The sequence below is a fragment of the Pleurodeles waltl genome, chromosome 1_1 (assembly GCF_031143425.1).
Source record: "Pleurodeles waltl isolate 20211129_DDA chromosome 1_1, aPleWal1.hap1.20221129, whole genome shotgun sequence".
Classification (NCBI taxonomy): Eukaryota; Metazoa; Chordata; class Amphibia; order Caudata; family Salamandridae; genus Pleurodeles; species Pleurodeles waltl.
The window spans coordinates 213,262,640-213,282,143 of record NC_090436.1 but is presented as its reverse complement, the minus strand read 5'-3'; the positions used below and the strand labels follow the sequence as shown (position 1 = coordinate 213,282,143).

The 19,504-nt window shown below is 48.2% G+C and overlaps 1 protein-coding gene across 1 annotated transcript in view; it reads left to right on the top strand.

The window, feature by feature from the left end:
• Positions 1 to 19,504, top strand: part of LMBRD2 (LMBR1 domain containing 2) — a 214,498-nt gene that overhangs the window by 168,789 nt on the left and 26,205 nt on the right. Inside the window, exon 15 of the mRNA XM_069220991.1 lies at positions 16,415 to 16,461. Within this exon, the coding sequence (XP_069077092.1) occupies positions 16,415 to 16,461 (47 nt within the window). The remainder of the gene's footprint in view (positions 1 to 16,414; positions 16,462 to 19,504) is intronic.

Here is a 19,504-nt window from a genome sequence, read left to right as displayed (position 1 = left end):
GACGACTGGCTAATCAAGGCCCATTCGTTCATAGAGTGCTCAAATCACACAAATCAGATCATACAAACCCTCTTCAAACTCGGGTTCACCGTCAACTTTACAAAATCCAACATTCTGCCGCGCAAGGTACAACAATACCTAGGAGCCATAATAGACACATCAAAGGGAGTAGCCACTCCAAGTCCACAAAGAATTCTAAATTTCAACACCATCATACAACGCATGTATCCAACACAAAAGATACAAGCAAAGATGGTATTACAACTCCTAGGCATGATGTCTTCATGCATAGCCATTGTCCCAAACGCAAGACTGCACATGAGGCCCTTACAACAATGCCTAGCATCACAGTGGTCTCAAGCTCAGGGTCACCTTCTAGATCTGGTGTTAATAGACCGCCAAACTTACCTCTCGCTTCTGTGGTGGAACAACATAAATTTAAACAAGGGGCGGCCTTTCCAAGACCCAGTGCCACAATACGTAATAACAGATGCTTCCATGACAGGGTGGGGAGCACACCTCGATCAACACAGCATACAAGGACAATGGAACGTACATCAAACAAAACTGCATATCAATCACCTAGAACTTCTAGCAGTTTTTCAAGCACTAAAAGCTTTCCAACCAATAATAGTTCACAAATACATTCTCGTCAAAACAGACAACATGACAACAATGTATTATCTAAACAAGCAGGGAGGGACGCACTCCACGCAGTTAAGCCTGCTAGCACAAAAGATTTGGCGTTGGGCAATTCACAACCAAATTCGCCTAATAGCACAATTTATACCAGGGATCCAAAATCAACTCGCAGACAATCTCTCTCGAGATCACCAACAGGTCCACGAATGGGAAATTCACCCCCAAATTCTGAACACTTATTTCAAACTCTGGGGAACACCTCAGATAGACTTGTTTGCGACAAGGGAGAACGCAAAATGCCAAAACTTCGCATCCAGATACCCACACGAACAATCCCAAGGCAATGCCCTATGGATGAACTGGTCAGGGATATTTGCTTACGCTTTTCCTCCTCTCCCTCTCCTTCCTTACCTGGTAAACAAACTCAGTCAAAGCAAACTCAAACTCATATTGATAGCACCAACTTGGGCAAGGCAACCCTGGTACACAACGCTGCTAGACCTATCAGTGGTACCCTGCATCAAATTGCCCAACAGGCCAGATCTGTTGACACAGCACAACCAAAAAATCAGACACCCAGATCCAGCATCGCTGAATCTAGCAATCTGGCTCCTGAAATCCTAGAATTCGGGCACTTACAACTTACCCAAGAATGTATGGAAGTCATAAAACAAGCCAGAAGGCCATCCACCAGGCACTGCTATGCAAGTAAATGGAAGAGGTTTGTTTGCTACTGCCATATTAATCAAATACAACCATTACACACAACTCCAGAACATGTAGTGGGTTACTTGCTTCACTTACAAAAATCTAACCTAGCTTTCTCTTCCATTAAAATACACCTTGCAGCAATATCTGCATACCTGCAGACTACCTATTCAACTTCCCTATATAAGATACCAGTCATTAAAGCATTCATGGAGGGCCTTAGGAGAATTATACCACCAAGAACACCACCTGTTCCTTCATGGAACCTAAATGTTGTCCTAACTAGACTTATGGGTCCACCTTTTGAACCCATGCACTCCTGCGACATACAGTTCCTAACCTGGAAGGTGGCATTTCTCATCGCCATTACTTCCCTAAGAAGAGTAAGCGAGATTCAGGCGTTTACAATACAGGAACCTTTTATACAACTACACAAAAATAAAGTCGTCCTAAGGACCAATCCTAAATTTTTGCCAAAGATTATTTCACCGTTCCATCTAAATCAAACAGTGGAACTTCCAGTGTTTTTTCCACAGCCAGATACCGTAGCTGAAAGGGCACTACATACATTAGATGTCAAAAGAGCATTGATGTATTACATTGAGAGAACAAAAAACATCAGAAAGACTAAACAACTATTTATTGCATTTCAAAAACCTCATGCAGGAAACCCAATATCAAAACAAGGTATAGCCAGATGGATAGTTAAATGCATCCAAATCTGCTACCTTAAAGCTAAACAACAGCTGCCCATTACACCAAGGGCACACTCAACCAGAAAGAAAGGTGCTACCATGGCCTTTCTAGGAAACATCCCAATGCAAGAAATATGTAAGGCAGCCACATGGTCTACGCCTCACACATTCACCAAGCACTACTGTGTAGACGTGTTATCAGCACAACAAGCCACAGTAGGTCAAGCCGTATTAAGAACATTATTTCAGACTACTTCCACTCCTACAGGCTGATCCACCGCTTTTGGGGAAATAACTGCTTACTAGTCTATGCAGAACATGCGTATCTACAGCGACAGATGCCATCGAACTGAAAATGTCACTTACCCAGTGTACATCTGTTCGTGGCATCAGTCGCAGTAGATTCGCATGTGCCCACCCGCCTCCCCGGGAGCCTGTAGCAGTTTGGAAGTTACCTTCAATTATTTATATATGTATCATCTCAACCTTAAATAGGTGCATACTTAGTCACTCCATTGCATGGGCACTATTACTACAATTCAACTCCTACCTCACCCTCTGCGGGGAAAAACAATCGAGGATGGAGTCGACGCCCATGCGCAATGGAGACAAAAGGAGGAGTCACTCGGTCCCGTGACTCGAAAGACTTCTTCGAACAAAAACAACTTGTAACACTCCGGCCGAACACCAGATGGCGAGCTATTGCAGAACATGCGAATCTACTGCGACTGATGCCACGAACAGATGTACACTGGGTAAGTGACATTTTCATTTCTTGCACCACATATAGCGGTGTGTAAGGTCACCGAAACAATGACTTGCACAGAATGCAATGGTTGTAAAGTACTCCCAAAATGCGTCACATTGACATGAGGTGCGTCGAGGTGCGTCGTCGTTCACTTGAAGCAATGACATTTACTGTCACTCAGTATACAATACCATAGGATATGGCCACAAATGGGCGCATTGTCCCTTGCATATATAATTACTGCTACTGCGGTATAAACTCCCACTGCACCCTCCCCCTTCCCTCCCAACATACAACTAGCAAGTGCAGTCCATCATTGCTTATTATGTGTTCTCTGAGTCTATACACGGAACCCAGTGTATGAGGGCTGCAGAGTGTTGAGGTTATGATAGCAAGTAAGGTCCTACAGAACTATACATTAAGTGTGTATAGAGGCTGTCTCGTGTTGTCTCATATAGACTGAGCGTATACAGCGTCTCACATTGAGGAGAGGGCGGGGAGAGAGCTGTGTGCGAGATGTTTGTGCTTCCTCCTGGAACCCCACTCTTTGGTAATACATTTAGGATCTTATATCCGCATTCTCCTGCGATTGCTCTCTAAACAGATCCCAGTCTAAGGAAATGGGAGTCCTAAGCAGCCCTCTATATTCTTCTTGGCGCAATGCACCTCTTTCATCCAAGCCCCACTCCAACAGCTCCTCACGCCACTGCAACGCCAGAGGGGGAACTGGTGACTTCCAGTGATCTGTAATGGCACGTTTAGCCAACAGTAAGGCCAAATCTGTAAAGCGTGTGGACACACCCACCTTCCAAGGTCGGGGATAAAGTCCCAATTTGCATGCGTCTACTGTCTGCCAGTGGGAATGCCCTGTTAAGTCCTTAAGGGATCCTGTTATCTCTGCCCAGTATAGCGTCAACCTAGGGCAACTTCACAAAATATGCAATAGATCAGCGTCTCCCTGGTGACAGCAAGGGCAGGCCGCTTCAGCACCAGGGAACATTTAGTTAATTTTTTGTGGGGTGAGGTATGCCCTATGAAATATGGAAAATTGGATAAACTTAAATATGGAATTTCTCAATAGTTTTAGGGGCTTTAAGCAAGACGTTCCATTCAGTATCAGTTAGTGTGTTATCTAAATCTGCCTACCATTGTATGCGGAGAGCGTGTAAAGATATCCCCAAGTGGACCCTTAGGCCTCTGTGCAGCCAACAAATGAAATGGCTGCTGTGGCCCCTTGTGTGTAATACACTGAAGAATTCATATGTAGCTGGTTCTATACCCTCTGGAGCCCAATATTGTTGAATGTAATGAGTCAGTCCTGCATGTATGAGAAAGAGAGTGTAATGTAATCCATGAAAATTTTAAATGTGACATTAGTGTCCCGTCAGCAAACACCTTTGACAACGTCATGGTTTTTTATTGTTCCCAGGGTTCCAACCACTGCGCTGACAGAGTTCCCATACTCAGGGGAAAACCCCTTAGAGGTATATTCGGCATAAGGAATGGATATATGTGGATAACGCAATGCCATTCGCCAGTGCGCCATGGCCACCTGTATTAATATAGGAGCGTTATGAGGGGTCCGGCCTACTCGGGCACAGCAACCTGTGCAGTTGCCCATTTTGCACCTGGGCTGGCATAAAGCCTGCCTCTTGCAATTTTTCTCGTGCTAGCCAGTACACCATGCGTTGTAGCTGGGCGGCTATACAGTAAGCCTTAAGATCCGAGGCTCTCATAAGTCCACCATGCATTGGTAATTGCAATTTTGGCAGGCTAACCCTTCGGCACCCTGTCCCCTATGCCAGTTCAGTCAGTAAGGTGTTCAATAGGCCGAACACCGAGGCCAGAACCACCACTGGTAAATTAAAATAATAGAGGAGTCCGGGGAGGAGGGCCATCTTTGCCAGTGCCAGTCTGCCAGCTACAGAGACGGGCAGTGTAGTCCAAAAGGCTATTTGTGGCTTGAGGGAATGGACTACACGCAAGAGATTCCCCTCTAATATATCTTGGGAGTCCCAGTATATGCAGATGCCTAAGTAACGGAACGTATGTGTCGCCACTGGGATTTGACCACCTCCAAACGTCACTGTCTCCCGCCCGAGGTCAGTCAGGAACGCGAAGGTGCAGGATTTGGTAGCATTGACCTGCCGTCCGAACTCGGTCAGTTTGTCAGCCACAATGGTCAGATCCCAAGGCATATCTCTGAAGTACAAAATCATATCATCTGCATATAATGAAGTAGCTTGGGTCACCCCTTTAATTGGAATACCCCACTCTGGCGCATCTTGCCACAGTATCTGCACCAGGGGTTCAATTGTTAAGACCAGTAATAACGTCAATAATGAACAGCCCTGACGTGTCCCCCAAGAAATAATGTATGGTCCTGAGAAGCACGCCCCTGTTTATGCCCTCGTCATAGGTAGGGAATGTAGCAGCCATACCCATTTAATGTAGGAATCTGGTAGCCCATAATAGGTAAGTGTGACAAGTGTATATTCCCAGCTTAGTGTGTCAAATACGCGACGTATATCTAAAGGTAAGCAGCCGGCGTGTGGGTACTGACCGCGGATGCTATCCATTACATGAAAGACAATGAATATTCATTGAGGTGTTGCACCGTGGCACAAAGCCACTCTAATCTGTGTGCACTAGATGTGGCAGGTGAGGGAGCAGACGTCACGCCAGAATTTTACTCAGAATTTTATACTCCGTGTTCAAGCGGGACAGTGGTCTGTAAGAGGCCAATTCGGGGGGGGGGCTTGCCAGGTTTCAACAATGATGTAACAATGGCCTGTCGCGTTGTAGGGGGTAAGGATCCCACCCGTAGTGACTTTACATATCATTTTTCTAAATGATAACTTGTGCATATAAGGGTCATAGAACTCAACAGGAAGTCCGTCCGATCCGTTTTGTTGCAGGCCATCTCCTTCCTAATCTCTCTCACAGCGAGCACCCAGTGTGATCATGATCAGACAGTATCTTCGTGAGGTAGGTTGTATGTACTACTTCAGGCAGGAGTCGCGGGGAGCACAAGAATTTATCAATGCGTGTGTGTAGCCTTTGTGGGTATTAATAAAAGGACTATTCCTGAAGTCCCACATTTAGGGCACGCCAGGCATCCTCTAGTGACCAACCCGACACCCATTGCTGCAGGGACACCGCATGACATATTGCTGCCGCATTCGGTAAAGGTGGATGGGAGCAATCAAGTGACATATCCCCCACAAAACCCATGGGCACTGCTGCCAATCAGTAAGAACCATCATTAGGCGTGTCCAGTAGGCCTCATGTTCTGTAATAGGTGCATATATATATAGCCCAGTACTAAAGATTCCCCATCCAGTGTGCCTTTGACGAGGGCACACTGGATGGGGTGTATCTATGCGCACCTCTTGTGCTGTGAAGGGAACTCCCGTCCTAAGCCATATTGCAGCTCCTCGGGCATAGCCCGAGCAAGATGTGCTACCTCTTCTGTAGCTTTTGCGCTTCAGGTGTCAGTAAATGTGTCTCCTGCAAAAAGACTATCTGTGCCTGTCTCCTATGCAATTGCGCTAGTATTCAATGCCTCTTGTGCATTAGACGGCATAGTATGACATACAGTGTCCAATTACTGGAAGAAAACCCTTGTGTAGCCCCTTACCATACAATTTATCAGTAGAGTCTGCCTCTTGCATTAAGCATATAACAACCCAGTTCCCGGTCCAGCGCTGTGTAGCCGTTCAACCAACATCTTATAAAACAAACAACTAGTGCCTACCCACATGCGGGGGTCGTAACCCAACATATATGTTTGCAAGCTTTTGTTCCCCGGAAAGCAGCCCAGGCCGAGCCCGGACCAAACACAGTGAGCACCCGCCGTACCGCACAATAATATGGAAATCATTTAACCTTAGGTATAGTGTTGCACTGCTAAGTTTTACCAGGCATCTAACACATTCCCTCTGTGGCCCATTAACGGAGAACGTCTGTAATTAGAATAGGAGAATTGGAGCCAGTTTAGGAATTGTGACAGTACTTAGTGCGGGTCCATCCAGGAGTCAAAGATCCCGAGCCAGCTGAGGAGTGATAGACGGGTAGAAGGCCAGGCTACCCATAGAGTCAAAGTCAGTACCACCACCTTGTGACGTGCTGGAGCCCTCCCGATCAGCATGGGTACAAAGCTGTGAGGCTGATCTGAACGCCTCCACACAGCCCATCAGGGCTTGCTGCAAAGAGAGCGCAAGGCCACAAGCCCCTCCCGGGTTGGCAACCAGGTGAGGGCGATGGTGCCCCCGCTGGGGCTGTGGGGGATTCCAGCTCCCGTCTACCCGCCTGTCAAGATTCGGGAAGGACCAGTCCAGCCAATCGTGTGTTGCTTCTGGAGAGTCAAAAAATATAGCCCTCTTGTCATGTTGAATTCGGAGCCTTGCCGGGAACATCAGACCATAGGTGAGCCCAGCCTTTCTCAGGTCCTGCTTAACAGCCTGGAAGGAAGGGCACCTCCGCTGAACCAACAGTGTGTAGTATGGGAACAGTGAGACCTTTACATTGTTTACTAGAATTGGGGACTTCTCCCGGGCAGCCCTGAGCTGCGCATTGCGGTCTTTATGATTCAATATTTTTGCTACTATAGGTCTGGGTGGCACTCCAGGTTTTTTGGGCTCTCTCAACCACAAATATATCCAATAGGCCCTCCAGTACGACCACTGTTCGAAGCCAGTTTTCTATTTATTGCGTTGGCAATTAGCTCTCTGTCCCCTCTGGCAAACCCAAGATATGAATATTGTTTCCGCGACCACGTCCTTCAGCATCTTCTGCCCTCTCCTGAAGCAGCTCCACCTGCCTAGTTAGATTGTTTATTTTTGTTGCATGAACTTTGCTGGCGGGTTCCAAAACAGAGAGCACAGTCTCACTTCTCTTGACCCTGTCTGCTAATTTACGGTGTTCATATTTGAGCAGTGATACGTCGGTGGTGAATGCTTCCATCCGCTGTTCGATGGCAAGTAGGGGCTCACAAATTTCCTGCAGGATAAGATCCAACTTGTCCTGGGGTGGTGCATTGTCAGTAGGAACACAGGACATCAAGACCTGGTACGAGGAGCCCTCCAAAGGCGGGGAGCCGGAGGGTGCACGGGAGTGTCGGGCTTCGAACTTCGTTTTCGTTCTCTCCATGCCTGTTTATGGTCGGGCCTCTCAAGTGCTCAATAACGACTGTACCAATAGAAGAGAGATGCAGCCAATCACTCCGTTACTTCGCACTTCAGTTTGCAAATGCTATCATCTAACCCTGGGTTCTGTAACTACAACATTGTACCTCTCCACATGGGGCAGCAAGCCACACAACATCGGGGGGGCTGCAGCTTCAATGTGTTATCGCCATGTTTACTGGATCCTGGTAGGCACCCAATAGGGGAACCTTCAGGCGTCCCATCAGGTCTACCGCTGGATGAACAATCTGTTATAACATGCCATCATGGAGAGCGTAGACCTCCTACGAGATTTTGTCCAGCCTCAGTGGGTCAATGTAAGTTGCTCTGTTTTTATCCCACTCCGGGAGCAACCTCACTCAGAGCTCAGCAGGTCTCGCCCGGCAGACTGTTCTGCAGGAGCAGGCAGATGGGTCCACGCTACCCGGTCAGGCCCGCCTGCCTCCGCAGACAACTATCACCTGTCCGCAATCAGCAGCTTTAGCCATTCGCTCCCCCCAGCCACTTTGGCTCCCTCAGAGAAAGAGGGGGGTGCACTGTCAGGTTCCTTGTAAAACAAATCCAGGCCCCTCCATACCTTTTACATAATGCAGCCAAGCACGTCTAAGATGGCTGCCAGTCCTCACAGCATCCCGGGCCCTCGTGGTTCACGGTCCGCGATTGTATCCTAATCTAGGGCTTACCAGCAGGAAATGGCACAACCGGGGGATAGTGGGTGGGGGTTTAGGTCTAACATTATTAATGCAGCGGTGTCCTCTTTGTCCACAGTATACCTAAGGGAATTGGAGGCCAGTAGCAGAGCAGACTCCGTACTATGAAGTGGACGGAAACCAGACTGGCTCTTATGAGCACATTGTTGGTCTCAATGAACTGCATCAGCTGCTTATTTATGCATACCCATACTTCTTGCGTTACTGCCTCAATCTTGTGTTCCAGTGTCACTTTAGTGTCCTGGATGGCCATCGATATGGTAGCTGTATGAGTTTTCAGCCCTGGTCCTGGGCTGGCACCTTTTGTTGGGCAGCCTCCCCTCCTGAGTTGGGCCTGCTATCCAGCTCGGGATGCCTTGTTATTTCGTTCAGACGATAATAGTCCTTCCTCAGGGCCTACTGAGCCCCTTCACACTCCTTTTTCAATGGTCTGCTTCCTCCTGTGAAGTTGGTGAGCTGTTATGGGGCCGCCTCTGGCGGGCCTCGTGGCTGTGCGGGAAGGTAGGGAGTTTGCAATTCTCCTAAAGTCCCTCTCCCACCAGAAGTTCAAGGGCATCAAATGCGTCTCCAGCACTCGTCTTGCCCAGGCACATGCACCCTGCCCTGCAGTCTCTCAGAGAACCACTTTGCATGGTAGCCCCTCGGCAGTCCACCCACAGCCCCTGATGAAGCTATGTATCCCCCGTGCCCTGTGTTTTTGGAGGTTCCTTAATGCTTTGCGATTCAAATAATCGTAAATCCTTAGGCTGGGTTCCCAGGGTTCCAGTAATGACTGACTGGGGGTCTCTGGATTTCCATAATGATTCAGTGGGGGACCCTTAATGGCTATGGAGAAGATAAAAGGGGGTCAAGCGAACTCGTGGCATTATCCCCTGTCTCTCTCTTGGCCTACTGTCTTGGGCCTCTATATGACTCCTGCATTGGGTCTCTCCCATTGCTCCCTCGCTCTCCCCCTTCTCTCTTGGCAGTGCACAGTCGTTAATTGCAGGGGTTTCCCAATATCTCCTTTGTCCATCTGGCTCCAATGCAGTTACATTGGGGAGGGATTGCTCTCCTTATTGCAGGCCCCACCGCATGCTCAGGCAAATCTGCTGCCGTCCCCTGGGCTTGTGGCATCCTTAGTTCCTCCAGCCACCAGGGCCCACAGGGCTCAATGAGGTCTTCTCCGCTGGCATCGCGCAGCCCCCCGAGTAGGGTGGGACTCCAGCCCACTTGCTGCTAAGCCACGCTCGGGTTATCTCCGTGATGCAGTGGGGGTTATGCTCCCCTCCCCCTCAGGTTGCGGCCAAGTGGGTTACACTGCCGCCATTTCGACAGTCCCTCGGTCGCACTGTCTCGTGACTGAATTGCTGCTTTCCCGGTTTCGCTGCGGAGCCGAACCTATTGTGTTCTACTCCTCACTTTGCCGTGTTTCTGGGGCATGGAGGAGGTAAGGATTAATGTGCTCAGGTGATTTCGGTCGCCAGCGCTCTGTGGCTAAGCTGCTGCCACCATGTTTCCTAGGCCACGCCCCAAGTCTTCAATTCTTGATTCAATTTCCAACTGAAAAAATGACCATCAACTATTCTGAGACTTTTAGTCATGTTCCATTTCACATTGCCAGTTAATACACTGGAGCAGTGGTTGTTAACCTTTTTGACTTCTGTAGAACCCCACTGAATCATTACTGAAATCCAGGGACCCACCACTGAGTTCACTATTGTAGGCTGGTGACCCCCCAGCCTAAGCAATTTCTATTATTTAAACCTCAAAACAATATAGACAATATAAAAACAAATATACATCAAACAAATGTTTAAATATTTTATTTAATTCACAATCAAATATAGAAAAAATCTTCACAATTTTCAATTTTACTTATTTATTTGTCTAAACTTTATTAATTTAAAACTTTTATATATAAATGTTTATAGTATTTAATTTTGTAACAGTAGTGGATCCTCTGGGGTCCTTGCATCACAGGTTAAGAACCTGCATTAGATTAGAGCAGTAATAGTCTAACACAGTTTCTTTAGGTAACTAATTATGGTTAATTTACAGAACAAAGACATTTTTTGTGAATATAAAATATTTCTAAGCAGCTGTGAAAATGATCCTTAGACTACTTGTAAACCTTGCATACTTTACATGCGTTACTAGTAGTTGCTTTGGCAATTCCTGGTGTTGCCTGCTCACCTGGATTAAAAGACCAACAGGAGAAAGTGACCAGAATATAAAAATAAAAAAAAAATCCCGATAATATTTAAATGATAGCTTTCCATTAGGATCGAGCCATTTAATATGGTGCATTCTATTCCCCCTGCACACTACCCATGGGTTTAGGCACAGCAGCAAGCAAGGTAGTGAAAAAAGAGACAAGTGGGAATTAATATCTGCCTCCCAGAATGTAAACTACTCAATCCGCCCGGAATCCTGAAAATGCCAATTGTGGAAACAATGGTACAGTTTAGGGAAAGAACACAGGTGCTAGGGCCTGGTTAGCAGTTAGTCAGTGAAGTTAGCATCAATACCGGGCAAAAAGTGGGGGGTAACCATTCCAAAAGGGGCACTTTTCTACAATAGTTATGATGGTTCCGCTGCAGCGTTGCAAGAGGGAGGTTGGGGCACTATGGTGTGTAGCATGCGACCAGGATGAAGACCCACTTTAAATTCATGTTGTGGAATGTCCACAGCCTCAATTCGTATGTAAAGCATTATAGGGTGCAATCGTACTTGGGCAGACAGGTCGTGCACATTGGGATACTACTAGAAATGCACCTGACTGAAGAAGTTCGCAGACTACACAGGAAATGGAGGGGACAACTCTACTCGGCCACATATTCCAACTATGCCCGTGTGGGGTCGTAATTTGGGTGGCACCGCTTGTTCGCTTTCAGATACAGGGCTTTAAAGCAGATATCCAAGGGAGGTGTCTCCTGTTGCATGGCCTGCTGGATGGGGTTGGAATGAGGGTTGCTTACATATGTTGGGATCCCCCTGCACTGGGCTGTGGACATCAATCGTGTTTTAGATGGCTTGCTGGACTGGCATCTGCCTCCTCTCCACATAAAACCACATATGACAGCCACATTGCACAGCATGATGGCGCGAGTACAGTGTTTGCATATCTGGTGCACCAGTCATCCGGCCCTTCAGGAATACACCAGCCATGCGCTCACTCATGACATTCGCAGCCATCTAGATAGATTTTTGGTTACAGAGGTCGTGGCAAACGCTGTGCAGTCTGTCCGTATACTAGGATAGTTTTTCTCAGACCACACGCTGTTGCTGATGCACTTGGGTCACAGTGAGGCTTGGCCACAGACCGCTCTATGACGCCTCCACTCCGAGGCACTGGGGGGGATGTGATATTTCGCAAGGAGTTTCCGAAGGTGACTGCTAACTTTTTTGAGACTGATTGGTTAACGGCGACACAGAGAGGACTAGAATGGGAGACTCTGAAGGGGTGACCCTGGGAGAATGTATGTCCTGTGTTAGTGGTATGTGACGACGCCTTGAGGGGGAGCTGACAGATGAGGAGAAAAATCTAACAAACACCCACAGGCATGCCCATGTGGGCGGAGATGCCAGGGAGACCTTTCTGTGGACTCAAAGGCGCATTGGGAAAATCTAGGATAGGCTGGACTGTCTGACTCACTGAGATAATCAACAGCACCTACATAGGGCAACAAATCCAGACAGATGCTGGCATGGTTGCTCCTACGAGAACACCCATCCCACTGATTCTCTCACTGCGACACGATGATGGCGAGATGATCAGCACTCAGGTGTGCATCAACCTGCTCTTGCACTGTCATCTGGTGACGGTCTACCATGGCGAAACTTGGGCAACCCAGAAGGCCCCTGCCAGTTCCTGTAAAATATGGAATTCCCCCATCTTACGGAGGCCTTGAGTCAGGGGCTGGTTGAGGAACTTCTACTAGAGGAGCTGCGGAAGGCGATTCAGTCCATGGCTCGATGTAAGGCCCCAGGGGCAGATAGACTCCTGCCTGAATATTATCAGGCTTTTGCTGACCTTTTAGCACCCCGCCTACTGGAAACCCTCAGGGAATCCAGACCAAGTGGCATATTACCCCTATCTATGCGGGAGACCCAAATTATCATGCTTTCCAAGACGGGCAGAGACTCAGTGGACCCGAGTTCATATAGGCCACTCTCTATGCTGGGGGTTGACACTAAGATCCTGGCCAAAGCATTGGGGGCAAGATTGAATAGAGTGGTGACTCATCTGGTGCATGCCGATCAAAGTGGTTTTATGTCAGGCAGAGGGACACAGATGAACCTTCATAGGCTGTCCCATGTACCACACTCATTGGCTGACTCTGACACTCCGGCTGCAGCGTTAGCATTGGATATTGAAAAGGCCTTTGATATCATCAGATGGGAGTACCTCTGGGAGATGTTGAGACGGCTGTGGGATAGGACCGGGATTCCTGTTGTGGGTGAAATTGTTATAGGCGGATCCAGTGGCACAGGTTAGGAATAGTACTGTGGTTTCTGACCAGGTCCGCTTTGAATGCAGCACAAGGCAAGTATGCCCCCTATCACTGCTCCTCTTCATCTTGGCCTTGGAGCCGTTGGCGATTTGATTACGTCCCGACATGGCCCAATGGGGGGGGGACATACACACATCACCTCTCTGTATGCCGACAACATGCGCCTCTATGTTACCCACGTAGGAAATTTGGTGCAGCCACTGTTTGGCATTATGACATAATTCAGACTGATATCCGGACTGCGAGTCAGTCGTCAGAAATGGGCGGTGTTCCCCCCTGGCAAACCTGGCCCGTGCACCTCAGGAATCCCTTCCTGAGCTTGGGCTCCACTGTGAATGTGACCATTTCCGCTATTTGTGCTTACAGGTGGCTCACTCCCCGGAGGCCAACTATCAACTGAACATAGGAAGGGTGATTGTCAACCTTGAGGCAGCCATCAGCTTTTGGAATTGACTACGTTTGTCTGTGATGAGCCAAGTTGCCCTGATTTGGATGCTACTAATACCGCGATGCCTCTGTTCTGCAAAACTCACTCTGTAGAGTACCAATCGCCGCCTTAACTAAACGGAATAACCTACTGTTGCACCTGGTTTAGGCGGTAAAAGGAGCAGGCTGAAATCTGAGATCCTGAAGCTAGACACTGAGCTTGGAGGTCTCGGTGTTCCGGATCTCTGCATGTACTACTTTGCTGGACTGCTGCAATATGTGGCGTAGTGGTGTGCAGACGGCATAAATGAGAAGGCATTACTGGCAGATTGGATAGCCAACGCGGACCTTCCCAAATACTTAATGGGTGGATCTGGAGTCCCAGATAGTTTAGTTGCCCATTCATTGTTCGCCATGTTGCAGAGGTTGGGAGGAGGCAGTTACCTTATGTGCTACGACGGGCCCCGTATACTAGGCAGCTGCCCCTTACATAGTTGCAGTTCATCAGTGGGATACAATTAGTGATGAATCTGACTCGATGGTAGGCGGGAGGCTGTACCACTGCCGGCGATCTGTATCTCAATAGTACCTTTCTCACGTTTGCAGAAGCACAGGACATTTTACAGCTAGGACCTGGCCAATTCTTACAAGCCAAGATCTCCCGCCCAGCAAGTGAGGTTTGGATTGGCTTCCCTGCGCAACCTGAGGAATCCTGAACACTCCAGCTAGTGTGGGACCCTGACTCCTCGAGGGACCTGATCTCCCATTTGTAAGAGGCCCTGAAAGCCGACGGACGGACGACAGGTGTCCGTGACAGGTGGACGGGTGACTTACCTGAGCCACTCACAGAGGGTGAGTGGAGACTTGCCTGCACACAGATCAAGGCGGTGGCTAGCAATGCACCCTTCAAATTTACACAATTCCACTTTCTACACCGCACATATTCACCAACACAGCAGGTACATAGAATTGATGTAACACGGCCTACGTATGACTTGGCCGTGTTGCAGGCTGCAAGGGTTCTGTGGCAGACTATTGTGAGTGTTCCAGAGGGCCACTCTGGGGCGTAACGATGCATCGATTAAACACTGCCTATTGGGAGTCCTCCTGACCCCCAAATGGGGAACCAAGAAGAATCATAGATTTGCCCTGCTGGGACTGGTGGTAAACAAATGCCACATTGCCTTTCACTGGACACGACCCAGTACGCCAGAGGAACTCCAGTGGCTGCAGATCTGCACGAGTGTAGGGTGGCAGAGTAGTGCAGGCTGAGAATATGCTGAGAGAGACTTGGGAAGGTGGAGCACTATGCTGGAGCAGCTCCCCCAACCCCGATGACTTTCACTGACAGTCTGCAATGCCCAGACCTAACAGCACCTGCTGCAGTGGCTGGCTCCTAGTTCAGATGAGGGGCACGCCATGTGCTCTTATCCCAGATGGGTGGAGCTGCGTAACCTGCAGCTGTGGACTGACTATCCTTATGCACATGTGGCTCTCTCCCCACCGGTGGACATGTCGTTGCCTCATATTGTCTGATGGCCACCCCCGGTGCTTAATTTGTCAATAAAAACGTCCCGGTGCTCAGAATCCTCCTCTTAAACACACAGCTGCTGCAATTAAATATGCGAGTGCGGAATACTGAGGCGGCCTAATTCTGAAGCCATCTCGGGCCTCTTCAATCCATAGAAAGCCACTCCCTGCCCCTTCATCTCACTCTTGCAGCTTTCTACTTTCTCCCTTTGTGACGCTTTTTAGTTTTTCCCTTCCTCCGTCTTTCCCAAATGTGCCTTTTGCTCACAGCAAATGCTTGAGGCAGAAGAGTAAACCCCGGCCCTCAAAAATAAGTGCCGGTGCTCGGCACCTGAAACAACAAGCACAAATTAAGCACTGGCCACCCCCCTTGTCAGGCCTGATTGAAAGTGTGTCGGAATGCTTGTGATGTACCATTGCACTGCTGCAGCTGCCATTGTTGTTAGTATTTCTATTATTAATCTTTGTATTACTTTGTTATGGTCACGGTTTAACCCCGGTATTGCTTTAGGGGGATGTCTTCATGGGCTGACAGACCAGCAGACATACACGGGCCAGACATGGGGCGGTTGCGTTTTGAGCCGTTGGGGACACCGCCGTGCCACACTGCTGTCACCATATGAGGAAGATCCTCACATTCAGCCGTATTATCCGTCTTTTTAACTGTAAATGCTATGACCTGCCTCTGAATACTGCCCTGCCAATGTATTCAGATGAGATATCTAGACTGGATTGTGTTATGTCATGTCAATAAAAACGTGTTTAAAAAAAAAAAATACAGCGGAGACAAGGTAGTACAAAAGAGAGGTGGGGTGCAAATGCACTAAAGACAAACATATCTAAGTTGTAGCCGACCTCCATCCAAGGAAGAAGAGCACCTCGTTTTAGGAAAGCGATGCTCTAAAAAAATAATACAAAAAAATGGACACAGATGCAGGATTTACATGGAAGCAGTTAGGCAGGGATTTATTTCACCGTGGGACAAACACCGGCACAAAGCTTGCAGTGAAAAGCCCTAGAAATAACTCGGCATGGCAGAGCGACAGGGCTTTACGTTGGATTTACCTCGCCATTATTTTAGGACTCTGTAACACTGATTTCTTGTTTAGCTGGGTGTTATTTTTCTTGCACCTGCATATCACTAACCTGGTGTTTGCAGGTTTTATACTTTAAAAATACTTCTTATAATTAACTGCTTTTCATTTGTGAAAGTGAGCTGATGTTGTTAAAGCATATGTCTATTTTTCTCATATGTTTTTTCCATTTCTGCTAGAAAAAAGAAAACGACAAAGACTAGAAGAAGGCGAAAATAGACGAAGGGTAACTATTTTTTTGAGGTTTTCTATTGGGGACATAGCTTTACATCTACAAAAATAATGCAAATATAAATGTGTATTTTTTCACCCAATATTTTTTTAACCTTACACTGAATAATTGCTAAAAGTCTGAATTCTGAACTTAATGTCCTCTTGGGCATGATCTGGCACTCTAGCAGGCAATTTCAAAACCACCCACCAGTATCTCCACACCAAATCTGGACATTACAAGATAGTGAGCCTGGAAGGCAGGATTACCTGTAGACCTGTTTTTCTGCTGTTACTTCCAGTTACTGACCCACTAACGAGGCATTTATGCTGCAACTGCAGATTGGGTAGTGCTGCAGTGGTGGGAGGCTGAAATGGGATGCTAGTGCTGTCCGGGCTTGAGGAGGCTGCCATGGGTCAGGGGAAGTGTATGCAGGTATCCCAACCTCCTTCCCCGCACCCCTTCATTCAAGAGGAGGGTGGATGAACCTGAGTGCTTAGCAGCTCTGAATCAAGTTCCTGGAGTACGGTTTCTGGGCCTGAAATGAATATGTCTGGTATTTGTGGACTTGTTAATTCTATATATACTGGCTAATTAGAATGACCAGCACTTGGAGGGCCTTAGAGAAGGTAGAAAATACCAAGTTGTCTAAGCATAGTACATGCTTTTGATCACTGAAACCAATTCCCTATAATTTCAGCCTCAACTTGAAATAGCTTCTAACCAGTTTTGAACTCATTTCTCCATTTTGGGGTTTTGGCTAGGTATTACGCCAGCCTCATGGTTCCCGTAAAAGCCCACTTGAGCTGTTGACTCTCTTACTTTAAGTAAGGGTATTTTTGCTTGTGTACAAAAAGTAGTTAAAGTTAGTGCAGGCGCCAATCAATCGTAGGTTTTATAAAGCGCAGCTTCTCACTCCTGGGGGTATCCAGGTGCTATAGGTTGCTGCTGCGGGCTGGTGGCTTCTCGTCAAAGAGCCAAGTCTTGAGCTTCCTTCTGAAGTCAGGGAGTGTGAGAGTTGTGCTCCGGTGGAGAGGGAGATTCCAGGTCCTGGTGGTGATGTGAGAGAAGTATCATCTGCCTCTGCGACTGCAGCGTATTCTCTGGACTTAAGCAGGGGCGAAGGTTGTGGAGCTGAGCAACCTGGTGGGCCAATGGAAGGAGGGTCTGTGGTTGATGAGTTTGGGTCCGACGTTGTGGAGGGCTTTGTATGTGAGGGTGAGAACCTTGAATTTGCACCTCTTGTGCACAGGCAGCCAGTGGAGATCTCTGAGGTGGGGGGTGGTGCATGTTCACTTGGGGAGGTCCAGGACGAGTCTTGCTGCTGTGTCCTGGATGATTTGGAGGCAGTGTATTAGCTGGACGGGGAGTCCGAAATGAAGGGCATTCCCGTAGTTAAGTCTGATGACCTGGGTCACCCTCCTTCATGTATCAATGGGGGTCTATCTGAAAATCTTCCATAGCATGCAGAGGTTGTAGAAACAGGAGGAGGCCACTGCATTTATCTGTCGTATGAAGGTGAGTTTTCTGTCCATGATTATGCTGAGGTTTCGGGAGTGGTCGGTTGGGATCAGGGTGTGTCCGAGCATGGAGGGCCACCATGACTCATCCCAGGGGGAGGTGTTGTTTTCAAAGATGATCACTTCGGTCTTGTTGGTGTTCAGTTTCAGGTAGTTGGATCTCATTCATTCGGCAACGTGAGTCATAATGTTGCTGGAGTTAGTTCTAGGGGAGGCAAACAATTTTGGCCAATGGCGTCATGTAGGTGTTGAAGAGGGCTGAGTAAGGACCCTCGGGGGACATCGCATCTGATGCTCTTATCTTCCGAGATGAAAGGAGGGACTGTCTGGGTGCATCCCGTGAGGACGGTGTGGATCCATTTGAAGGCGTTCCTTCGCATCCTGATATGGAGTCTTGGTGGTGAAGTATGGTGGGAGCGGCTGTTGAACATGGGAGAGAGGTCGAGGAGGATCAGGGCCACCTTTTCTCCCTGGTTGAGGAGGGATCTGATTTCCCTCTGATGTCGCCCATTGCAGCGATCAGGGCGGTCTCTGTGCTGTAGTTGGCGCGGAAATCACATTGGGAGGGGTCCAGTAGATTGTGCCTTTCCAGGTGATCGGAGATCTGCTAGTTGATGGATCTATCCAAAACCTCTGCAGGGAAGGGGAGTAGAGATGGGGCGGTAATTTTTGGGTTCAGTGGGGTTAGAGAATGGTTTCTTTAGGAGCGGTTTGACCACCGCTTGCTTCTAAGCTTTGGGAATGGTGGCGGTCCTGATCGAGGTGTTAAGGGTGAGTGCGAGGATGTTGCTGATTTCCTTCTGTCCAAAGTTGTAGTGGGAGCGTGGGTTGTTGGGTGAGCCAGAGTGGGTTGAACTTTTGAGGACTGCTGTCTCTTGGACGGATAGATGACTCCAGTCGGTGATCAGGTGGCTGGGGGAGTTGCATGGTTGGGTCAGCAAGTGGTCGATGTTGGTGGGTTGGGGGTCAAAGTTGCTGTGTATAGCTGCGATTGTGTCGTGGAAGAAGCATGCTAGTGTTGCAGAGGGTCTGAGAGTGTTGGATTGTGTTTTTGGCGGCTGCTGGACAGAAGAGCTCTTTAACTATCTTGAAAAGTTCCTTCGAGCAGTTGGTGCTTTCCTCAGTGCAGCTGTGTAGGGTGACTTTTTTGCTTCTCTGAGTTGAAGATAAATCTTTTGTAAGTGGAGTTCCTCATGGGAGCAATTTTGTCAGTGCTGTGGACGATCCATTCAAATAGATTGTGGGCATCTTGCTCAAGATTGCCTGAGAGGATGGGTTTGCTGGAGTTGAGGGTAGTGGTCCATTGGGTCTCTCTGATTTTTGCCCTAACTGTAGAGCGGAGGAGGTGGGTGTGTGGCAGACGTCTCCGGTCTGCTGGTTATGGAGAAGTGTACCAGGTGGTGGCCGGTCCATTTGAGTTCTGTTCTGTGAGAGAAACTAATGCTGTCGCTGGCTGCAAAGATGGGGTCAAGGATGTGTCCTGCGAAGTGTGTGGGGCTGGTGACTAGTTGGTTTGAGCCCAGTGTTGTTTAGGCTGT